Raw genomic sequence first — 18,366 nt, 5'->3', positions numbered from 1 at the left:
ACTTATCTAGGGCAGTAGTTTCCAGATCTGAATGTGTGTCTGTCACCTGGGGAGATTTTTTTTCATAGATTCTAAGACCCCACTCCAGACCAAGTGAATTAGAATCTCCAGAGATTTTTAAAAAATTCCTCAGGTGGTCCTGAGACACAGACATTTCTTTAAGAAAGACTGAACTTAGGGCACCTTATTGTTATTAGCAAGATTTTTGGATACTGAGTGAGTAACCAGAGGATTATTTAGTGAGCATAGGAGTGGAGAAAAGGGGTTCCTTGTGTTGTGCAGTACAGGCTATGGAGGATCCTACTGAATAGTCCAGCCTCATAGAAACGGAAATACACCCTCCCGAGTGATGAAAATATTTATTTCTGTTAGCTGTGGTATACCTAACCGCCCTTGTACAGTCCTAGATGAAAGGAACATGTTTTTCCTTTTGGTTCCTCTTTATATAGATGCCATAAAAACAAGTCATCCATTAATATTCTTTGTTCAGATAGTTAGATAATCAGTCACATTACAGGAGGTTAGATAATAGCTTCCCCTCCACCCCTGCCACCCCATGTCTTGGCTAAATACCCCCATCAGCTTGCATGCTTCTCTAGGCTCCTGGCATCCCATTTACTAATTATCGCTTAGGACAGACTCTTTGGAGATGGCTAAGCCCGTTCATGCTGTGTTCTTACCCTGGGCTACCCCAGTCCAGTCCCCTTATACACTTACTGCATCTCAAATGGTCTTTGCTCAACTGAGAAACTATCTGTTAATCCTCCCACTGTATTAAACATTCCCATGTGTGTTCTCTTCACTTCAGGTGGAATGTGTAAAATCAGGGAAGGTTGAGCTGGAAGGGACTTTGTTATAGACCTTATCTAACCTCAAAAAAGTCAATCTTATGGGCAGTTAGTTGGGTAATGGTAGTGCTTATGTGTTTGGGGGGGCACTTTATACTCTTCTTGATACAATTCTCAATATTGGATTTATAATCTGTCACACCCTTCTGTGAAGAACCTCAGCAGTGCCAAATCCATCTGTGTGTAATACTGTTGCTTAGTGGTAGCTGAATAACCATGGTCAGGTGAAGCCTGAGACTTGCCTTCCTTGTCCATAAAATGGGAAAAAGGAAGATCTGCTTTGCAGGGTTATTAAGAGGGTAAAATAACTTGACATAGCATTTTGTAAACCATAAAGTACTTTTTCTTTTGTTCTGGGAAGAGCATTGTACAGGAAGTAAAACAAAAATCAATCCGTCAGTCAATCTGAGAATAGCCCAGAAGACATTAGCTAAACCTGAAGGGAATGGTCTTGGAAAAAAGAATTTCCAGTCTTTTAAATTGTGAGTGCTATTTGCTGGTCAAGCAATCATTGATTACCTTACAGGAAAAAGCCGTAAACAATGTTATGAAACAGAAGACTACCTACTTTCAAGAGATTACAAAGGAGTTAATCAGCTAGGTGTACTTCAAGACATTTGTGTTATTATATATGGAAACTTAGAAAATGGGAGATATTGAAGGACCTGTGAAAATACCATAAAATATAAATGCATATGGGCTACATATTTTTCAATTTATTTGCAAGGCTGGCTTAATGACTATGGCATGGTATCAGTGGTTACTCTCATAATGCATTATATATAGCTTTAAATGATTTTTACAAGTGAAAACAAAACTCTGTGTTCATTTAATTCAAATTTTATTGTGGATATAATGAGGAATCAAAGATTGTCCCTGTCCTCAAGGTGCTCATTGTCAAGTAGGGGAACAGACATTACAAGACAAGGGAAAATGCTTGGATGGCAGTACCCAGAGAGCTGTGGGGGCCCTGCAGGGACGGGGGTGGGGGGGTGGAGGTGGGCAGGAGGGGAGGGTAGAAATGTTCGGAAGGGACACGGAGGAAGCGGAAGCAATGCCTTGGCTGAGACTTAAAAGTTTCAACGTAGGGAGGGAAGAAGGCCCAGTGGAACCTTGTGTGCAGACAGGAGGCAGGAGAGGATGCGGTGTTTTCAGGGACCATGGTGGTCCCAGGATGAGTATAAGGCAGTAAGAGATGGATACCCTTTGACAGAAAGAAGGAGTGAATATTGACTCTATAAGTACTAGTTACTTTACATCATGATTGCCTGTTTACTCAGTTTTTACATTTCTGTAGGAACTATTTGTAATCTCTTTTTTCAGTCACCCCTGTGTTACTTATGGAAATATTATCATGCCTGTCACTGATGAAACATATTAGGAAAAGTGAAAATGTATTCATTAAAGTGCTTCCCTTTGAAGGATATTGCAGCTACTGAGAGCTTTGACTATCACTAACACCTTGATGGGCTCTAAAAAACAAAGCATTACCCAAGTAGAAGAAAATTATATTATGAATACTTGAAACTTCTATCATTCTCCTATAAGCGACTGACATCGTAATTTTCAACAGTTATGCCTTCAAAATCTTTGAGAGGGGTCAAAAAGTCATTTTGCAGATGAAGAAACTGAGTCAGACAAAGAGTTCTTCTTGGTCTTAATGTGAGAGACTGGAGTATATCAGGGAGATTACTGCTTTTGATTGTATCAGATTTCTTAGTCCCATTTTATACCGATAAGTTTCAGTTTCTTTGGTAAATCCCAAAGTGGGAGGTGTCTTGAGATTTGTTCTTTTATCTACTGGGAATATGTCACGTGGTCTTCATAAAGTGCTCAAAGTGCACGGTGCTGTAAGAAGCTAGAGCAGCAACTATTTCTGACTGTTTAGTTTAGAAGAAAGGACTTGCAGCATTGATTATTCATGAAGTACTGATTGTGGAGCTAGTTTATATCCTTCAGAAGTCAAGGGTATATGATATGAGCATTTGGATTTTTTTTATTCACAATTAATCATCTGTCTGAAGTGTCTTCGCTGGATTCTTCTTGTATAAGAAGGACATAGCTTCCCGCATTCCTGCTGATGCACTTGACAGCACTGCCAAAGCAAATAAGACATCGATTAAGGCAATACATAAATAATAAATAATCTGTATTCCATCTTTTCCCTGGTTACATGGCTTTTAATAAATTACACAAAGAAGGAGGATACTGGTATTTTGAATCTAACAGGCTTGTTATGCATAGCTTTCTGAAAATAAAAATTAAAAAAATCTACATGAGTTCTTCCCCTTCCAGATCCCTAAAATGTCCATCTGTCCCATTGTCTCCACCACATAGTCCACATAAAATAGTTGTAACTAAAGCTATTACTGAAGTTCATGTTTAATACCTATAACTGAAGCTAGGATAGAAGACATCAGGAAATAATGAAAATAACCTGCAATTTTAATTTTAAAAATATTGAACAGATTAAAAAAAAAATCTCAGAAGACCAACTACATTTACACTAGATGCATTATTAAAAGCACAATGACCTTTAATCTCTCTGCACTGATTTTTCCAATTATAAAAGTTATATGTGTTCATAACAGAGTATTTATAAATATATGAAGAATAAAATTAACATGACCCATTATTCTACTTCCCATGTAATACAGTTCTTACTAAAGTCATTGTTCATGATACGGATGCACCATCCTTTACTTAACCATTTCCTGTTATTGGCCATTTTGGTCATTAAAATATTTTTTGTCATAATGAACTTGTTTATATATAAATTTTTGACATTTCTGATCATTTCCTCAGGATAGGATTCTCAATGGGATCACTGGTTCAAATACCATGAATTTTTTTGGGAAGCTTTTGATACATGTTCATGAATTGCTTTCCAAGAACGATAATGCCGAATAACACTACTCCCAGCAAAGTATAAGGCTGATGGTCTCATCACGTGCTCACTAGCAAAGCATGGAGTTTTAATTTTGCCAATTCAATAGGTGATAGTCTCCTTTTCAAAAGATACCTAGTAAAAATAGCTTTTCATCACAGTTACAGAGGAACCGTAAATACTATTGTAGTCCTCCTAACACAGATCTAGGTATCAGCATCCCACTGAGACAGTATGTACTGAGGTCCTACTCTGAATAAGACGCAGGCCAGCCCTTTAAGGAGTTCACAGCCATGGCAGAGTTTAAAGCCTGTGTGGATAGATTCTGTTCTCCCTCCCACGCAGCCACAGCCCACAGTGCTTAGGGGAAGGCAGATGCCAGACCCTGTGCCCCACCTTCTACCCATCCCCATCACCCTGCTCTGCGGCAGCCGTGTGAAATGGGCAAGCCCAGCAGAGGCAGGTTAATGAGCTCTTAGCTCAATGCTTGGGCCCCAGAGAATGTGTCAAATATATTTGCTTGTGCGTTTTCACAACCACTTATCTAGTTGGCTTACACATTTTGTTCATTGAAAGGGACAGGGAGAATACATATTTCTTGTAAGTTTATGCCTCTGGTCTTTTTATTCTATGTACTATTCACAAATAGAATTTTGTAGTTTGTATTTACTTGGATATTTACATTTGAAAAGGAAATCATCAAATAAGCCAACTCTCTGTAAAGGAAAGAGAATTCTTAATATCCAGTGCATGCTATCTGCTCTTGTCATTTACCCAAGGATCTGTATTAAAGTATATCTTCTTAGAGTAATCTGTGACCTTCAGGGGATATTATACTGTAGGAAGTCATTGTTTGAATGTATATATATGTATATACATATTCATAGAATATATGTGTATTGAATATACATATGAATATATATGTACTGATAATACATATATATTCTTAGACACTAAATTCATCAGTTGTTCATATTTAAAGATAAGGGGTAACTTCTCAGAGTCTCTGTCTAACCCAGTGTTTCTTTCTCTTAGTCCTGGTTGGCCACACCACTGTCTCTTTCTTTCTAAGTCTCCAAAATTATTGACAGATGTCTTCATGTCTAAAAGTTCTTGAGAAAAGTACATTCCAAGGCAAAACTTCAACAGATCTATGTAATTGCACTGGTGAGGTCAGGGAATTCAATCCATCTATCCTTTGATAAAAGGATAAAAAGTAATGACATACCATAGACTGATGGCTGGAATTAGTAATAAAACAGCGGAGAGCAGAAAGACGAAGCCTTTGTACCAAGCAACAGTGGCTGAATAAATTCCGTTGAAAGTAGAAACCGCAGTGATTCCGCCAAGTGTTTCTAAGAAAGCGAGACAAGCGAACATGGTGCCTGTTTGGGGTCAGGGTGTGGAGGGAGAGAGAGAAAAGGCTGAGTTACAAAACAACAAACAAAAATAATGCAGAAAATGGCTACTCAGTGAAAAGTGCAGCCCTGGGGGCACTGCTTGGTGAAGGAAAGCTACTCCCTCAAAATCCCTGAGAAGGCAGTCACCCGTTTTGTGGGTGAAGCAACGGAGCTCAGGAGTTCTCCCTGGACCTGGTGTGAGAGGAGCTGGAGTCAGTACTTCCAGGGTCCGTGCGGCAAAGCTAAGAGGCACTGGAAGCTGAGGCGTGTGGAATCTGCCGCATCTCCCGTCCCTGCTACAGCCTAAGACGCAGCCCCACCTGCCCCTGAGGTTCGTGGTGCCACCTTCCACTCTCAGTCCCTGCGCTAATCTGGGACACACCTGCAGGGGCAGGATGGCTCCCAGGCAAGCAACGTCCCACCCACCGGCCCTCTGAAAGGTCAAGTCAGATCTGGCAAGAGTGACAGGCAAGGCAGAGAGATAATCTTCTTACCATACATTCTGCAATTTGAATTTGCTCTCTTCCTCCAGAGTAACAAAAAGTTCAGTCACACGAGATTCCTGTGTGACTCATCAAGTAACTACATAAGTGCCCGGTGCTCTAGTGAAGGTTATGCCACAGTCTGACATTGAGTGATTCTTTAAAACGTATTTTTCTGTCTTACGTGCTTACAACTGGCTCCCCTCTGAGGGGACTCTGCTGTCCTTCCCGCTTGCCACATGCCGAGTGTGGGAAAGGGCAGGCCATGGAGCATTGCTTAAGAAGCCTGAAATGGCTGCATGGTCGGCCCAAGCTCACAATCAGAGAAATGGTCATTATTCTACAAGTTTTGAATTTAGTCTGGAATCCAAGACCATACTGACTGAAGAGTGAAACTTACGAAAGACAGCTGGTCATCTTGATGTGCTTTTTTTCCTCTTTGTCAAATTCTGCATCACTACAATTGTGGCTGTTCTCAGCTCTCTGTGGCTTCCGTGGCATAAGTTCCTACGTAGTTTCTGCAGACTCTTAAGCCATTGCTTGTTCCCTACTTTGCTAAGTTTACTTTTCCATGACAAATTGTAATATATTTTTCTTACAGACAGTGCAAATCCTCTAAATAATTGTGTTTGATTGGACTGATAGGAAGGAAAAGGGCAAGCTTGAGGATCTAGCTTGGTTATAGTTTACACGTCTAGACTTTAACTTTCCCCATGGTCTTGATCTTTTAGACTGTGTATTGACTTTTATCTATTTAAACTTTCACTTTATTATACATATTCTCATACATTGCTTCAAAGTCTTCACTGAACAACGGGACACATGTTCATAAAACAAACATCTCTATGCAGAATGCTGGGTTATCAGAGATATGTCTTCTTTTGACCAAAATGAAAGTTCTGTCAATGTCAAGGGCACATATGCTTTTTTCACTGCTGTGTCCCCAGGGCGTAGCTGTGCTGGCACCTGGTAGACATTTAATATATATTTGTCAAATGAATGAATAAAAGCTTCATTCAAGGGCAATTACCAGTCATCAAGCAGCATATGGACTTACTGCCTCTATGATTTATGACAGTACAGGAAGTTAGTTTAATTGGAAAGAAGTTCTCCTAGTTATGTATCTACGTTATTGTTTCATTTTATTTCTGATCCCTTGCTACAGCCGGGGACGGGTGGTATGGTGCTAATCCTATTATGCAGCCGCTTGAGTCCTTTCTTGTTGGGAACTCGGTCAGGCCTTGCTGTGTTCTGACAAACAACCATCTCATGAAGTAGCTCTAGCTTGTTGCTGAACTTCCCTGAGCAGCACAACTTATGATTACTTCATTTCTTTTTAGTGCGAAATTATATTCCGTTGGACAGACACACCTCATTTTGTTTATTCATCAGTTCATGGACATTTGCATTGTTTATGCTTCTTGACTGTTACAGATAATGCTGCTGTGAACGTGTGTGTACAAGATTTTGTGTGGACATGTGTTTTCATTTCTCTTTGGTATATACCTAGGAGTGGAATTGCTGAGTCATAAGGTAACTCTGTTTAACTGTCTGAGGAGCTACCAAACTGTTTTGTAAGACGGCTGCACCATTTTACACTCCCACAGCAGCGTATGAGGGCTCCAGTTTCTCCACATCCTCGCCAACACTTCTTATGGGCTTTTTCATCTTGGCCATCCTGGTGGGTCTCACTGTGGTTTTGATTTGCATTTCCCTGATGGCTAATGATGTTGAGCACTTTTTCATGTGTCTGTTGGCCATTTGTACATCTTTGGGGAGATGTCAGTTCAAATCCTTTGCCCATGTTTTAATTGGATTTTCTTGTTATTGCTGAGTTTTAATAGTTTTTATATATTTTGGATACAAGTTCCTTATCAGGCGTACGATTTGCAAATATAGTCTCCCATTCAGTGGGCTGTCTTTTCACTTTCTTGATGGTGTCCTTTGAAGCATAAAAGTTTTTAATTTTGATAAAGTCTAATTTATCTATTTTTTCTTTTTTTGTTGTGCTTTTGGTGTCGTATCTAAGAAACCATTGCATAATTCAAGGAAGCAGGTAGGTTTTTACATACTGTAGTTTTAATATTCCTAAGTGGTTTTCCAATTAATCCTCATCACACAATCTATAAACAGCTGTGTGAATATGTGCTACATCTTATGAGTGGAAAAGAATCAAGAAATGTATTTTCAGCCTTATTGAATTATGCAGTCTTCTCCAGTGTTGACTAAAGGGCCATAAGTACAATAGCATAATTATGAATTATTCATAAACACTTGATATGAACATTTGCACCAGGCTAAGACATGGAACAAAAGAAAGCTCCAAGGTCTCATAATATTCATATGATCAAAGCAAAAGGAGGTCAACCACATATGCCTAGTATCTAACAAGTACCCAGTCCTAACTAGAGATTTAATTTTTGTTTTCCTTCTGTACTGGTCATTCTCTGTCCTCCCCTTCAGCTGTTGGATCTTCTGTGCCCTGCTCTGTGCTCGGGAGGCTGACCCCACAGATATTATGACTTGGACTTCCTTGGACTTGGTCAGTGGGGTCCCGGAGGAGAAGGCTATGCAGTTTCTTCTCTGCTCCCTCCCTCCTTGGGCCGTCCTCTCCTCTGTGCTGCCCTTCCCTGAAGTCTCTTGATTGAATCAGCTGAGTGGGATGCTGTTTTTTCTGGGACTCTGACTCAGGCCCAGCTCTGACATTTGGGGGATCCAGCGTAAGAATACAATTAGAAGCCTACAAGTTCTAAGTATTTAAAAGTTATAATTCTGGGAGTTCCCTAGTGGCCTAGTGGTTAGGATTCTGGGCCTTCACTGACGTGGCCTGGGTTCAATCCCTGGTCGGGGAACTGAGATCTCGTAAGACGTGTGGCACAGCCAAAAAAAAAAAAGTTATAATTTTGACTAACAGACTGTTAACTAAGGTAGGTCCTGTCTCCCTGCTCTGAGAAAATACCTTCCTAATGATTTGGAGGTCAGACACAAACTTAGAATTCTCAGACGTTTTAGAGTTCCATGTGGAACATGACAGCCCTGGGAGAGCTGGCCCTCACCCTCCAGTCCCCAGCCTGCAGGCTGCAGCCACCCACATCGTATTCTACCTCTTGTTCTGCTCAGAAAGGGCCATTTACACGTGGGTGTAGACACCCCACCCTGCGATTCCAAGGTTGGGCCAGACCCTCCTGTCAAGAGTCACCCTTTGGCTACCCCTTTGGTGTACAGGAGAGCACACTGGGGTCACAGTCTACCCTCAGGAGAACAGGTCTGAGAAAGAGGATCATCAAGGCATTCACTGGATATGAGCTGTTCAGCTGGGAGTTATGGGGACCCACGTACACGTACCCAGAGCGTAGCCTAGAAGGGGGGAGTGTTGTGGGCTCCCGGGGGCATATCGCCTGGCCCTGAGGTCTCCCCTCCCCTTGGGGCGGGGCAGCTCCAGAGAAAGCCCTCTAAAGCACCGGGCCCGGGCAGGGGCTCCCCTGCTTGAGTATAAGCTCTCCTAACACAGCCCCTACCAATTCCAAAGGAGTTCTGTGCAGAAAAAGGGCTGTAGAATATCCTGAAGAATCAAACACTGATTGTACACAGATACGAGTTGGTACAGATCACAGATTCATTCTGTTCCTTAAGCAAATTAAACTCACCTTGTTCAGTAGAACGAACCACTTTTGATATCATGGACCGTAGAACAGAGAATGGCACAACAGTGAAAAGGAATGGCAGCCTGACTGTGAGAGGAATAGTTGGAAATTACTGGCTGAATCAGAAAACTAAGGGTCCATTTTAAAGGTGGAACACTTAATCTCTAAATACTTCATTTTCTATAAGCATCTTAACTCATTGCATCTAACGGATGAATTAATTAATGGTAGAATTCTGTTTAATGAATTAAGATAGACTATAGACACGTCAGTTTAAGATTACTCTCAAGTTTAAGTTTACTCTTAAATTCTTATTCTAGTGCAGAGAACAAGAGTTCATGGAAGTTACAGGTCCAGATCTATATAATCTGCCACTTGAAATGGATCTGTTTCCCTAGTTATTAGAGTAACGTCATGTTTAGCAGGTTGCGACTGTTAATAAATTTTTTGTTTTCTGTTTTTGCTCTTTCAGACTTGGCATTCTCATCGTTAAAATTCTTTTATTATATTGATCTACTTATTGGTAAATTGGTTTCTTCTTCATCTTTGTGGGTGAATAATTTCACGAACACAAGTTGCCTCTGCTCTTAAATTATGTCCCTTAATAGTAGCATTTTTAGTTATATGACAAAATGGTAAGATATTACATTTGCAGACCAATTTATGTTTTCATCATGTTTTCACATATATTAACTTACTTGGAGTTGGCAACTCCAAGGGAAACAGGGAGGGAGAACTGGCATTTACTGAACCCTTGGCATTGCGCTAAGTGGTTTACAGTTATCTCTTCTAATATTCGTTATAACCCTCTGACTTAGGTACCACTATGCCCATTTTATAGATGAAAAAACAAGGGCTCAGAGTAGTTCAGTAACTTGCCCAAGGTCACCTAGTGCTGTAGATGGAAATTAAGCCCAATTCTGTTTGGTCACTCTGCTTCCCTGCAAGGTAGCAAGAGGTTAACACTGCCTTTGTAGAAAAAGACTAAATTGGATCTTTCTTGAGGTCCCACTTTAACAGATCCTTTAACCCTTTCAAACACAGTATCTCACTCAAGCCCTAGTTAAGGAAGCAGTCCTATTTGCCAGAAAGTGATTCCTCAAAAGCCAATTCATGAAATGACCAATTTGCTGAAAGATCAATTTGCAAAATCTTCTTGAATATATTCAATGAATTTTTTTAATGTATCTTTTGAGTATACTTTAGACACTTGTCTTAAAATTGTAGCCTTCTTAGCATCATTTTAAGAAATATTCAAGTTGGTGAATGCTATTTTGAAGGACTGATTCACAAGAAGAATGTTCCTCAAAACAATTTTTTGGCAAATGTGCAAATTTGGAAAATTGTGGTTATTCAACTTTTTTTTTTCTTTAAAGTCAGTTGGTTTTCAGCTTCTGGAAAGCTAGCTTTAAACAAATTACCTTTACTTGAACTAAAATGCATTAAATAGAGAATTTTATATTAAAGTTTCTCACCCAACAGACTAAATTCATTTTATGTAAACATCAATACACAGTTCTAGGCTACATTTGTAACTTACCTAAAAACATCATCAATGTTGTTCTGGCAAAAGCAGTCATAGCCATTCCTACCATGGTGGTAAAAATTCCAATGAAGGCCATGTGAATATCTTCCATACAATAAGAAAAAAGCCATATTCCTAGGAAACTGCTGAAAAAAGAGACACTACCCAACGCTGATCCATAACCTATTAAAACTTCATCCCAGCAGAGCGGTGAATCCAATTCATAAAGGATAAAAATGGGGGAAATGCCAGCTGTCACGAAAAAATAAGTGATCATTGTAAAAAGCAACAAACAGAGCAAAGATCGTTGCTCACCAGAATTATTTTTAAAAAGCATGTAAGTTCGGTAAAATAAGTTTTTAAAGCCTTCAGTCCATGATACAGAAACATTCTGAGATGAAGGCTCTTTCATCGAATCCTCAAGAAAGAATAAAATATAAATCAAGTTAACAGTAAGAGCCATAGTAGCAATTAAAAACGACCACACAAAACCTAGTTCTCTAATAAAATAGCCAGACGACAGTCCTGTTAATCCAGTGACAATTCCAAGCAGGAAGTCAATTATAGCTATTCGAATTGTTCTTTGTTTCTTTTCTTTACATTGATCAACTATGTAGGCAAAAGAGGCTCCCAGAAGTGTGGTGTAATTGCCACAAAGTGCAACCAAAAAGGTAGATGCAATCAAAAGCTGGATTGGAAAGGCAAAATAGGAAAGCAAACAGAGCCAAGCACTGTTTGCAAGAGCACCAACAGAAGACAAAATCAAAGGGAATTTTCGTCCTCCGTGGTCACTATGAGACAGAAGCATGAATGTAGACACGAGACCAGGAATTAACCCACTTATGTCCATCTGCAGATTAAAAAGAGACACTTTTTTCTGAACTTCCTGCAAATAAATAAAAAGAAGACAAAGTGTTTACAGAGGCTTATACAATATGCCTAAAAATACCCTGGTACATACTTTTTCTTGATATTGCCAGTAGGTCAGGGATGGGGAATCTCTAGTGCATGGGTTTGATATAGCTTAAATCTTCATCCAGTTCACAAGGCAAATATCAAGAGGTGATACAATCATCAATGCTCAGTCACAATATTCAGGTACCACAGTGGAGACATTAATCCGTAAAAATAGAAGTGTGTGTATTGGTGTATGTCTGACTTACATAGAGGATCCGCAGAACCCAAGGCCTCAGGGACTGGTTATGTAGTGACTTCTCCTTCTTCTGTGAACAGTTAGCACTAAGGGATCATGACCATTGTTCTGAAGCAAGAACGGTACCCTTTCCCAGGATACACCTTTCTGTCTAAAGGGGAATGAATATCACATGTAAACATCGTATCTGATAGGCCTTTATCTAGATAGAGCTCAGTTGTCCTTTTCACGTGTCTCCACAAATATTCCTTTATTTACTAAAAATTAAGATAAAACTCGAAGAGGAGCTTTGTATTGACTAAAGATGGTAGCATGCCATGAACTAAGGAGTGAGCTAAACTCAACTTTCCTGAGGCCCAAAACAACTACGTACACGTGGATTGGCAGATGTAACAATCGTGACACTAGGTATATGATGGGAAGAACTTGGGGTGATTTAAAAGCATTTTCTTCTCACCACTTTTCTGTATTTTCCAAACTTTATATTAAAGGATATGTGCCGTTTCTATAATGGAGATTACTAAACTCATTTTAAAGAAGATTTATTCATGTAATATTTAGAAAGCACCCTAAAAACCACAAAACTATGATTAACCACAGAAATATCAGATACTGAATTAATGGCTTTTTAAAATAGTGAGCCTATTTTTATTTTTATGTATTTATATAATTCAAGCCATTCCATGTTGCCAGGAGATGTTCTGGTCACTCAAACCCCAAACTTCAGTCATCTTTGCTTCTAGCCTTTCCCTTCGTCCATGCCCCCCAACACAATCTATCCTGTCCCGCTAAAGTTGCTCACTTTACCTTCTTGATGGTCCCATAGTTGCCACTTGGTTTTCACCTGGACCATTGGTTTTCACCTGGACCACCCTGGCATCTAACTGGTCTCTTCATTCAATTCAGAATATAATGTCAATCTTACCACTTTGCAGATCACAGACACTACTGCTGGGCACATGTTGCATAGCACCACAGCATACTATCGGCATGTCTCTCACCTGCTCAGAAGCTGCAGTGTCTCCCCACTGCCTGGGAAAGTCCACACTCCTTAGCCTGGTATTTAAGGCCCCCGAGACGTGGCCTGATCTCATCTTCAGCGTTATCCCCACTCTCCCCGCAGATACGGTCTATGCTCCAGGCACAGTCCATAGTCAGGTCCCACCTAGATTTCCCTGAAATTCTCAAACAGGGGTCATCACTCCTTTTTCTGAACCTTCTCGTAGAACAGTTATCATTCCCCAGCTGTATTTTTTTGTGTATTGATTAAGAGCTTGAGCTCTGGAGTCAGAGGAATCTGGATTCAAATACAGTCAGTTCTGTACACCACCGTTTGAGTGGTCTTTAAAAACACACATCAGCTCGTGTCACTCCTCTGCCAACCCCCCAGTGGCTTTCCTTACACTGGAATAAATGCAAACTCCTTGCCACGGCGAGGGGCGACCCCACGTCACGGAGCCTCTGATTCATCTCCCCTTCCTCACTCCTCTCGGCCGACAAGCCATCCCACAAACCTCCATGCTACTTGCTGTTCCCTCTGCCTGATCGTTGCACAGCTCACTTCCTCAGTTCAAAACCACTTCCTCAGAAGGGCCTTCCCTGACCGTCACTCAATCCAAAGCAACCCACTAATCCCGCCCAGCGCTCCAGCCCCTTATCCTTGTTGTTCTTCTCCTTAGAGACTCACCGGCTCCTTGACAGGAAATTATATTTTATTCGATCTGTGCATTGTGTGACTTCCCTCCTACAATCTAAGCTCCCGGCTGGGGTGAAACCTTGTCCTCTTCACCATAGTATCACCAGCTCCAAGAACAGCGCTTCCAGGGAGGGTAGGTACTCAATAGACAGATTGATTAACTGAACAAACCATCGAGTAAAATAGGCCTCTGTAGCTTGCATGCTCTGTGTGATCCTGACCAAATGACTTGTCTCTGTAGCTTCTTCATCTGACCAGAGGGAATGTCAACAGTCCCAATCTTGCAGGCTGTCAGGAGACTTAAAATTAAAGTCAATATAAGGTGCTCCACACAGGGCCCTCATACAGTCAGTGCTGTTTCATTTTTACTAGGTTAGATCTTTTGAGCACATCTTTGTATCTCCTACAGATACAGAAGCCATCAAGTAAATATTTATTGAATAAACAAATAAATGAAAGTTATCGTTTAATCAACTCCTCAGCAAGATGTTCCAGTCTGGGGTTCCTCCTCCCATTTCCACGTCTCCGCCTAAGTCCTGTCCCCTCCTTTTTTCCTACTGTCATCCCAACCCAGTCTGTTACACAGACTACTCACCTCATCTGCAAACCATGTTGTGAAATTCAGATCTTAACAAACTCAAAGCATATTTCAACCATAAATCAATGTTGAGACAGAAGAAATTGTGTTTGAACATTATAAACTCTGGAGAATTTTGTGTTACGTGTTATAGTAGGGTAGATGGGAGAAATCAGAGTAAAAAAAAAAAGCTATTTCCTATACAAGATTGAACAGAATGACAAGGTACTGAGACGGGGATAAACTAAGGAAAGTGCTATCAATTTTAAGGAAGGCACAATTTCATAGGCTAAAATGCATATATTCCAGTTGAGCAGAAGGTATTCCTTACCTGCTGGTAACCAGGGATTGTGTTATTAAAAGGTTTATAAATAAATTCCTGAGCGAGAACAACTTCGTGATCTGTTGGGTGACCCGAAGTTGTCCCCTCCAGCGGCAGAGTCCCTATCTTGAAAGCTGCCTGAAGAGAACAGGCCACAGTGGCCGGTGTAACACTTCAAAACCAATCATTTACAAGGGAAGGAGAGGGCGGTAAGGGGCTTAAAAATTCCTTCCTCCACAAAAGTCAATAGACATCCCAGAATTCCCTACTCTCTGCCCTTTGCCAAGAGTTTCCTTCCACAGCCTTGCCACTTTGTTAAGAGGCCTTTTAGAGATTAATCTCATCGCCCAAGAGAAGTATGTAGTTGTACTTACAGTCACGGGGCTCAGAAAACTTGAAGATTTGAAAGATAGGTTAGATCCATATCCATATGAATATATATGTTATATATACCTTAACCCCAGATAGATTGAAAAGTATGACTTTCATCCAAATAGACTTTCAAAATGTTAAATATAAGTGAAATCGCTCCGCTTATTCTTCTATTTGTACCCTGAAATTCATGACACCATCTTGCATACCAATACGTATGTAAGTGTGTATATTTGTTACGTGGGAAGGTTAAATACAAACAGCGTAACAGAGGTTCAACACGTTGTGTTCTTACACACAACTGACCTTTCGGGAGAGATCTGAGAAAAATCTGAGCTGAAAAAATCATTTATTTATTTTATCAGGGGCTGACCCTGTACTATGACATCTCTTATTTTTAGGGTTACAAGAACAGTCCACAGATCTCTAAGTGGAAGCTCACAGAACAGGGAACATTTGTTCTCGGATTTAAAGGGGGCAGAACATTCTCTGAGAAGCTGAGCAGGGACAGGATCCAGGGAAGGGGTCAGAAGGAGGTGTTCCTCTGTCCTAAGGAGCGAGTGGTGAGTGGGTCGCCACGCCCTGTCCCAGTTGTGGGTGGGGTGGTTTCTGGTTCCCCAATCTTAGAAGAAGCACCTATAGCTCTAGCGCACCGACTGTAAGGCAAGGATCTAGGGCGGTATGTTCTCTTGAACATTAATCCAGTGAAACAGCAGTCGATCGATCAAAAAATTTGGCAGAAATCTTCAAAATGAGACCCCTGCTCTGGGCAGTGGGGGGCTTTCAGCAGCTGGGTTAGGCAGGGAGCGGGGCCAACACTCATCACCTGCACAGTCACAGAGGTCACCAAAGCAGCTGGACCAAGGCCCGTCTCCCGTCACTCTAGAGGGTGAGGACAGCCGACCTTTCCAGACACTCAAGTCCTCTCCTCTGTCCCTCCCACTGCTCCCAGGGGGCTGGTGAAGGAACTCAACCGTACGAAATGGAGAAACTGATGAACCTCTGGAACCTTCTTACTCCCTGGAGATATATACATGTAACAGGAAACATTCTTAAAGGGAGACAAAACCAAGAGGAAAGCCCCTTGTTGGCCCTTCTGTTTTTATGACCTCACTCTAGGCCAGAACCTTGATATCTGCATGGCTGTTCAGAAATAATCTGTTCTTTTCTCCATGGGTGCAGATGACTCAGAGTCCCTTAGACTCTTCATCTTTTGACTGGGGAAGCAGCACCACTCTTTTGCCATCATAAAATATTCCCAAGGGGAAGAGTTCAAAGTTTACAAGTGTGGTTGTTTTTCAGGCATGGCGGGCGGTGGGGGGGGGGATTTCCAAATCTGGATGCTCTCTCTGCTTTGCATTTGGACACTGGTAGACTGGTAAAGACTGCCTAAGGGAATGGAGACTGGCGCCGTACCTCCTGGGGGAGGAGGCTGGACCTGGGGAAGGAAGGGCTCTGGAGTATCTGGCTGAACATTTTCAGTGTCCTCAGAGCGCAAGTGGGTGCTCCCCACCCCCCATATCCTCACACAGATGCTCCTCAGCACTGGGGGGTCAAACTGATTTGATAACACCGAATGATGGATGACGAATGCCACCCTCACCCCATGACAGACCCTGGCGCCAGGCCCACAGTCTTCAGGGATGGTCCACTTTCTGGGGTCACTGAAAACTGGGTCATGCCCGTGAAGCGGAAGCGGGTAGGGAGGAAGTGGGCAAGGGAAAGGCAGGACCCATGCTTCACCCGACCCCGGGCCACCAAGTACCATTCCAGCCTGCCCTGTCCCAACTGTCAGGCTTTCCGTGGGGAAGAAGAAAGGAGACAACTACGGAGGAGATGAGACTGCCCTGACATTTTCTGAGACAAAGGAGAAGAGCCAGTGTCACAGAAGAAGGGGGTTTTAAGTAGAAGAGGCAGATTAAAGGTGTCAGGAAGCTTCAGACAGAAAGGAGAATAAAGGCTTTTGGCTTGGGACTTAGGGGTTTTCGTGTGACCCTTAAGAGATCAATGTATGAGGAGTGCAGGATCCTCTTTCCTTTAAAATCCTGTTGCACATTCCCTTTTTAATACATGTTAGGAATATTTCAATTTCTTACCTCCTGGAATGTGAAAATTGGGCTGCTTTTGTTTTTTGCACACTCAGAAACATTGCTATCGGGTGCAATGCTGTAGTTGCCTGTTTCCTCCCATATTCTCCTGTACACGTATTGTGTTGTCAGTGGAGCAGTCAAAGTCATAGCAAATACACTAAAGCAGATGGCAGGTTCCACAAATGGAATCTTCATCTTGCTTGGGTAGGTAGCTGAAATTCTATTAAGAAGAAAAGGAGAGAGATAATCAGTTGCACTCTTATCTGAGAGGCTAGATTTTCAATGATGGGGAAGTTGGGGGAACTTTGTGGAGTAAACAAGCAAACTAGGGAACAGAAAGCAGTAAGCACTTCCTAAGACAACAACAACCTCAGACTGTCATACTTACCATTTTTAAGAGCTGGACCTTTAAGGACTCAACCCGCCCTTGAGATGATTCTTTAAGATAGTCTTAATAAGCTGTCTACCACTTTGGCTATCCAGTGGTCACACTACAATTCCCACACTGAATACTGCCAGCTGGTTTTCATAAGGGAAACAGTGAGGTTGCTCTGGGGACGAGACAATTACGTAATTGTTTATTATTGATTTTGCTGCTTGTGAACAGCGGACAGGAAGGGGGCCTTTAAAAAGCAGCTTCCAATCGTAAGGGTTTGTTTATGTTGTTTTAACTCACCCCACGGTCACAGTCTTCCTGCCGATCTAGGCGCGGGTCTGACCGTTTTCGGGGCCGGAGTCTCGGGGGCTGTCTCTTTTCAGGGGCTCCTGGGCAGCAAGTGCGCACGGAGGCTGGGTCTGCGCCGCCGCGCTGGGATGGGAAGGGGAATTGCCGCTGAATTCGACCAGATGCACAGGTCGGGAGACCGCAAGCCTGATTTTAAAGCAAAACAGGAGAGGGCACTTCCGCGTCCAGAGTGACAACGGTGACAGTTCACCGCGCAGCCCTCGCTCAGCTCCTGAGTGGCCCTGCGGGCTCCGCCCGGCGCGCTCCCGCGGGGCCCGCGCGCCGGGCAGCTGCTCCCTGACCCGTCGGCGGGCTGTCGCTGGGTCCGCGGCCCGGCCTGCGCTCGCTATGACTCAGCTGCGCCAGCCGAGCATCGCCTCCGGCCCAGGAGACGGGCCTCGGGGGTGCTGGTCCCCCGCCGCCTGGGCGGTCGCTGTCCTGCTTTCCTGCGACTGGGCCCCTTGGCCGGCACCCCCGCGGGGATTGGCCCGCTCCGACGTCGCTCCCGAGCGCCCGCCCCCGGAGGCCCCAGTGAGGCCGCCGCAGCCTGCAGCCCCGGGGTTCGTGCAAGGACTCTGAGATTAGAGAGCTTTTCTGGGTCCGAGTATCACTTCTCACGGAAGCACACAGGAGATTTGTTGCAGAA

The 18,366-nt window shown here is 42.5% G+C and overlaps 1 protein-coding gene across 4 annotated transcripts; it reads right to left on the bottom strand.

Annotated features, from left to right (window-relative positions):
- Nucleotides 1-1,672: 1,672 nt before the first annotated feature.
- On the bottom strand, nt 1,673-18,122 carry SLC46A3 (solute carrier family 46 member 3). Of its 4 annotated transcripts, none has more exons than XM_027116591.1 (6): nt 17,673-18,120; nt 17,003-17,216; nt 10,802-11,672; nt 9,265-9,348; nt 4,964-5,120; nt 1,673-2,943 (listed from the first exon to the last, which is right to left on the bottom strand). In XM_027116591.1, the coding sequence occupies exons 2-6, from the start codon at nt 17,189-17,191 to the stop codon at nt 2,859-2,861; spliced, it is 1,386 nt and encodes a 461-aa protein (XP_026972392.1). In that variant the 5' UTR covers nt 17,192-17,216; nt 17,673-18,120; the 3' UTR covers nt 1,673-2,858. The 4 variants fall into 4 exon arrangements, with proteins under 4 accessions (XP_026972392.1, XP_026972394.1, XP_026972395.1 ...); XM_027116593.1 differs by lacking the exon at nt 17,673-18,120 and adding an exon at nt 15,881-15,957 and having other exon boundaries at nt 10,802-15,562; nt 17,003-17,103; XM_027116594.1 differs by lacking the exon at nt 17,673-18,120 and adding an exon at nt 15,881-15,957 and having other exon boundaries at nt 17,003-17,103.
- Between the last annotated feature and the right edge of the window lie 244 nt (nt 18,123-18,366).

This window comes from Aethalodelphis obliquidens, unplaced genomic scaffold (assembly GCF_003676395.1).
Source record: "Aethalodelphis obliquidens isolate GAN/ISIS:26980383/991018 unplaced genomic scaffold, ASM367639v1 scaffold16, whole genome shotgun sequence".
NCBI lineage: Eukaryota > Metazoa > Chordata > Mammalia > Artiodactyla > Delphinidae > Aethalodelphis > Aethalodelphis obliquidens.
This window is presented reverse-complemented; position numbering and strand designations above follow the sequence as displayed.

What these genes read in the sequence shown, in the direction of transcription:
- SLC46A3 (XM_027116591.1), bottom strand. Translation starts at nt 17,191, where the DNA reads ATGAAGATTCCATTTGTGGAACCTGCCATCTGCTTTAGTGTATTTGCT. An exon ending in CAATTTTCACATTCCAGGAG is followed by an intron (nt 11,673 to 17,002) that starts GTAAGAAATTGA and finishes ATTTATTTGCAG; the next exon opens with GAAGTTCAGAAAAAAGTGTC. An exon ending in ATTCCAGCCATCAGTCTATG is followed by an intron (nt 2,944 to 4,963) that starts GTATGTCATTAC and finishes TTGCTTTGGCAG; the next exon opens with TGCTGTCAAGTGCATCAGCA.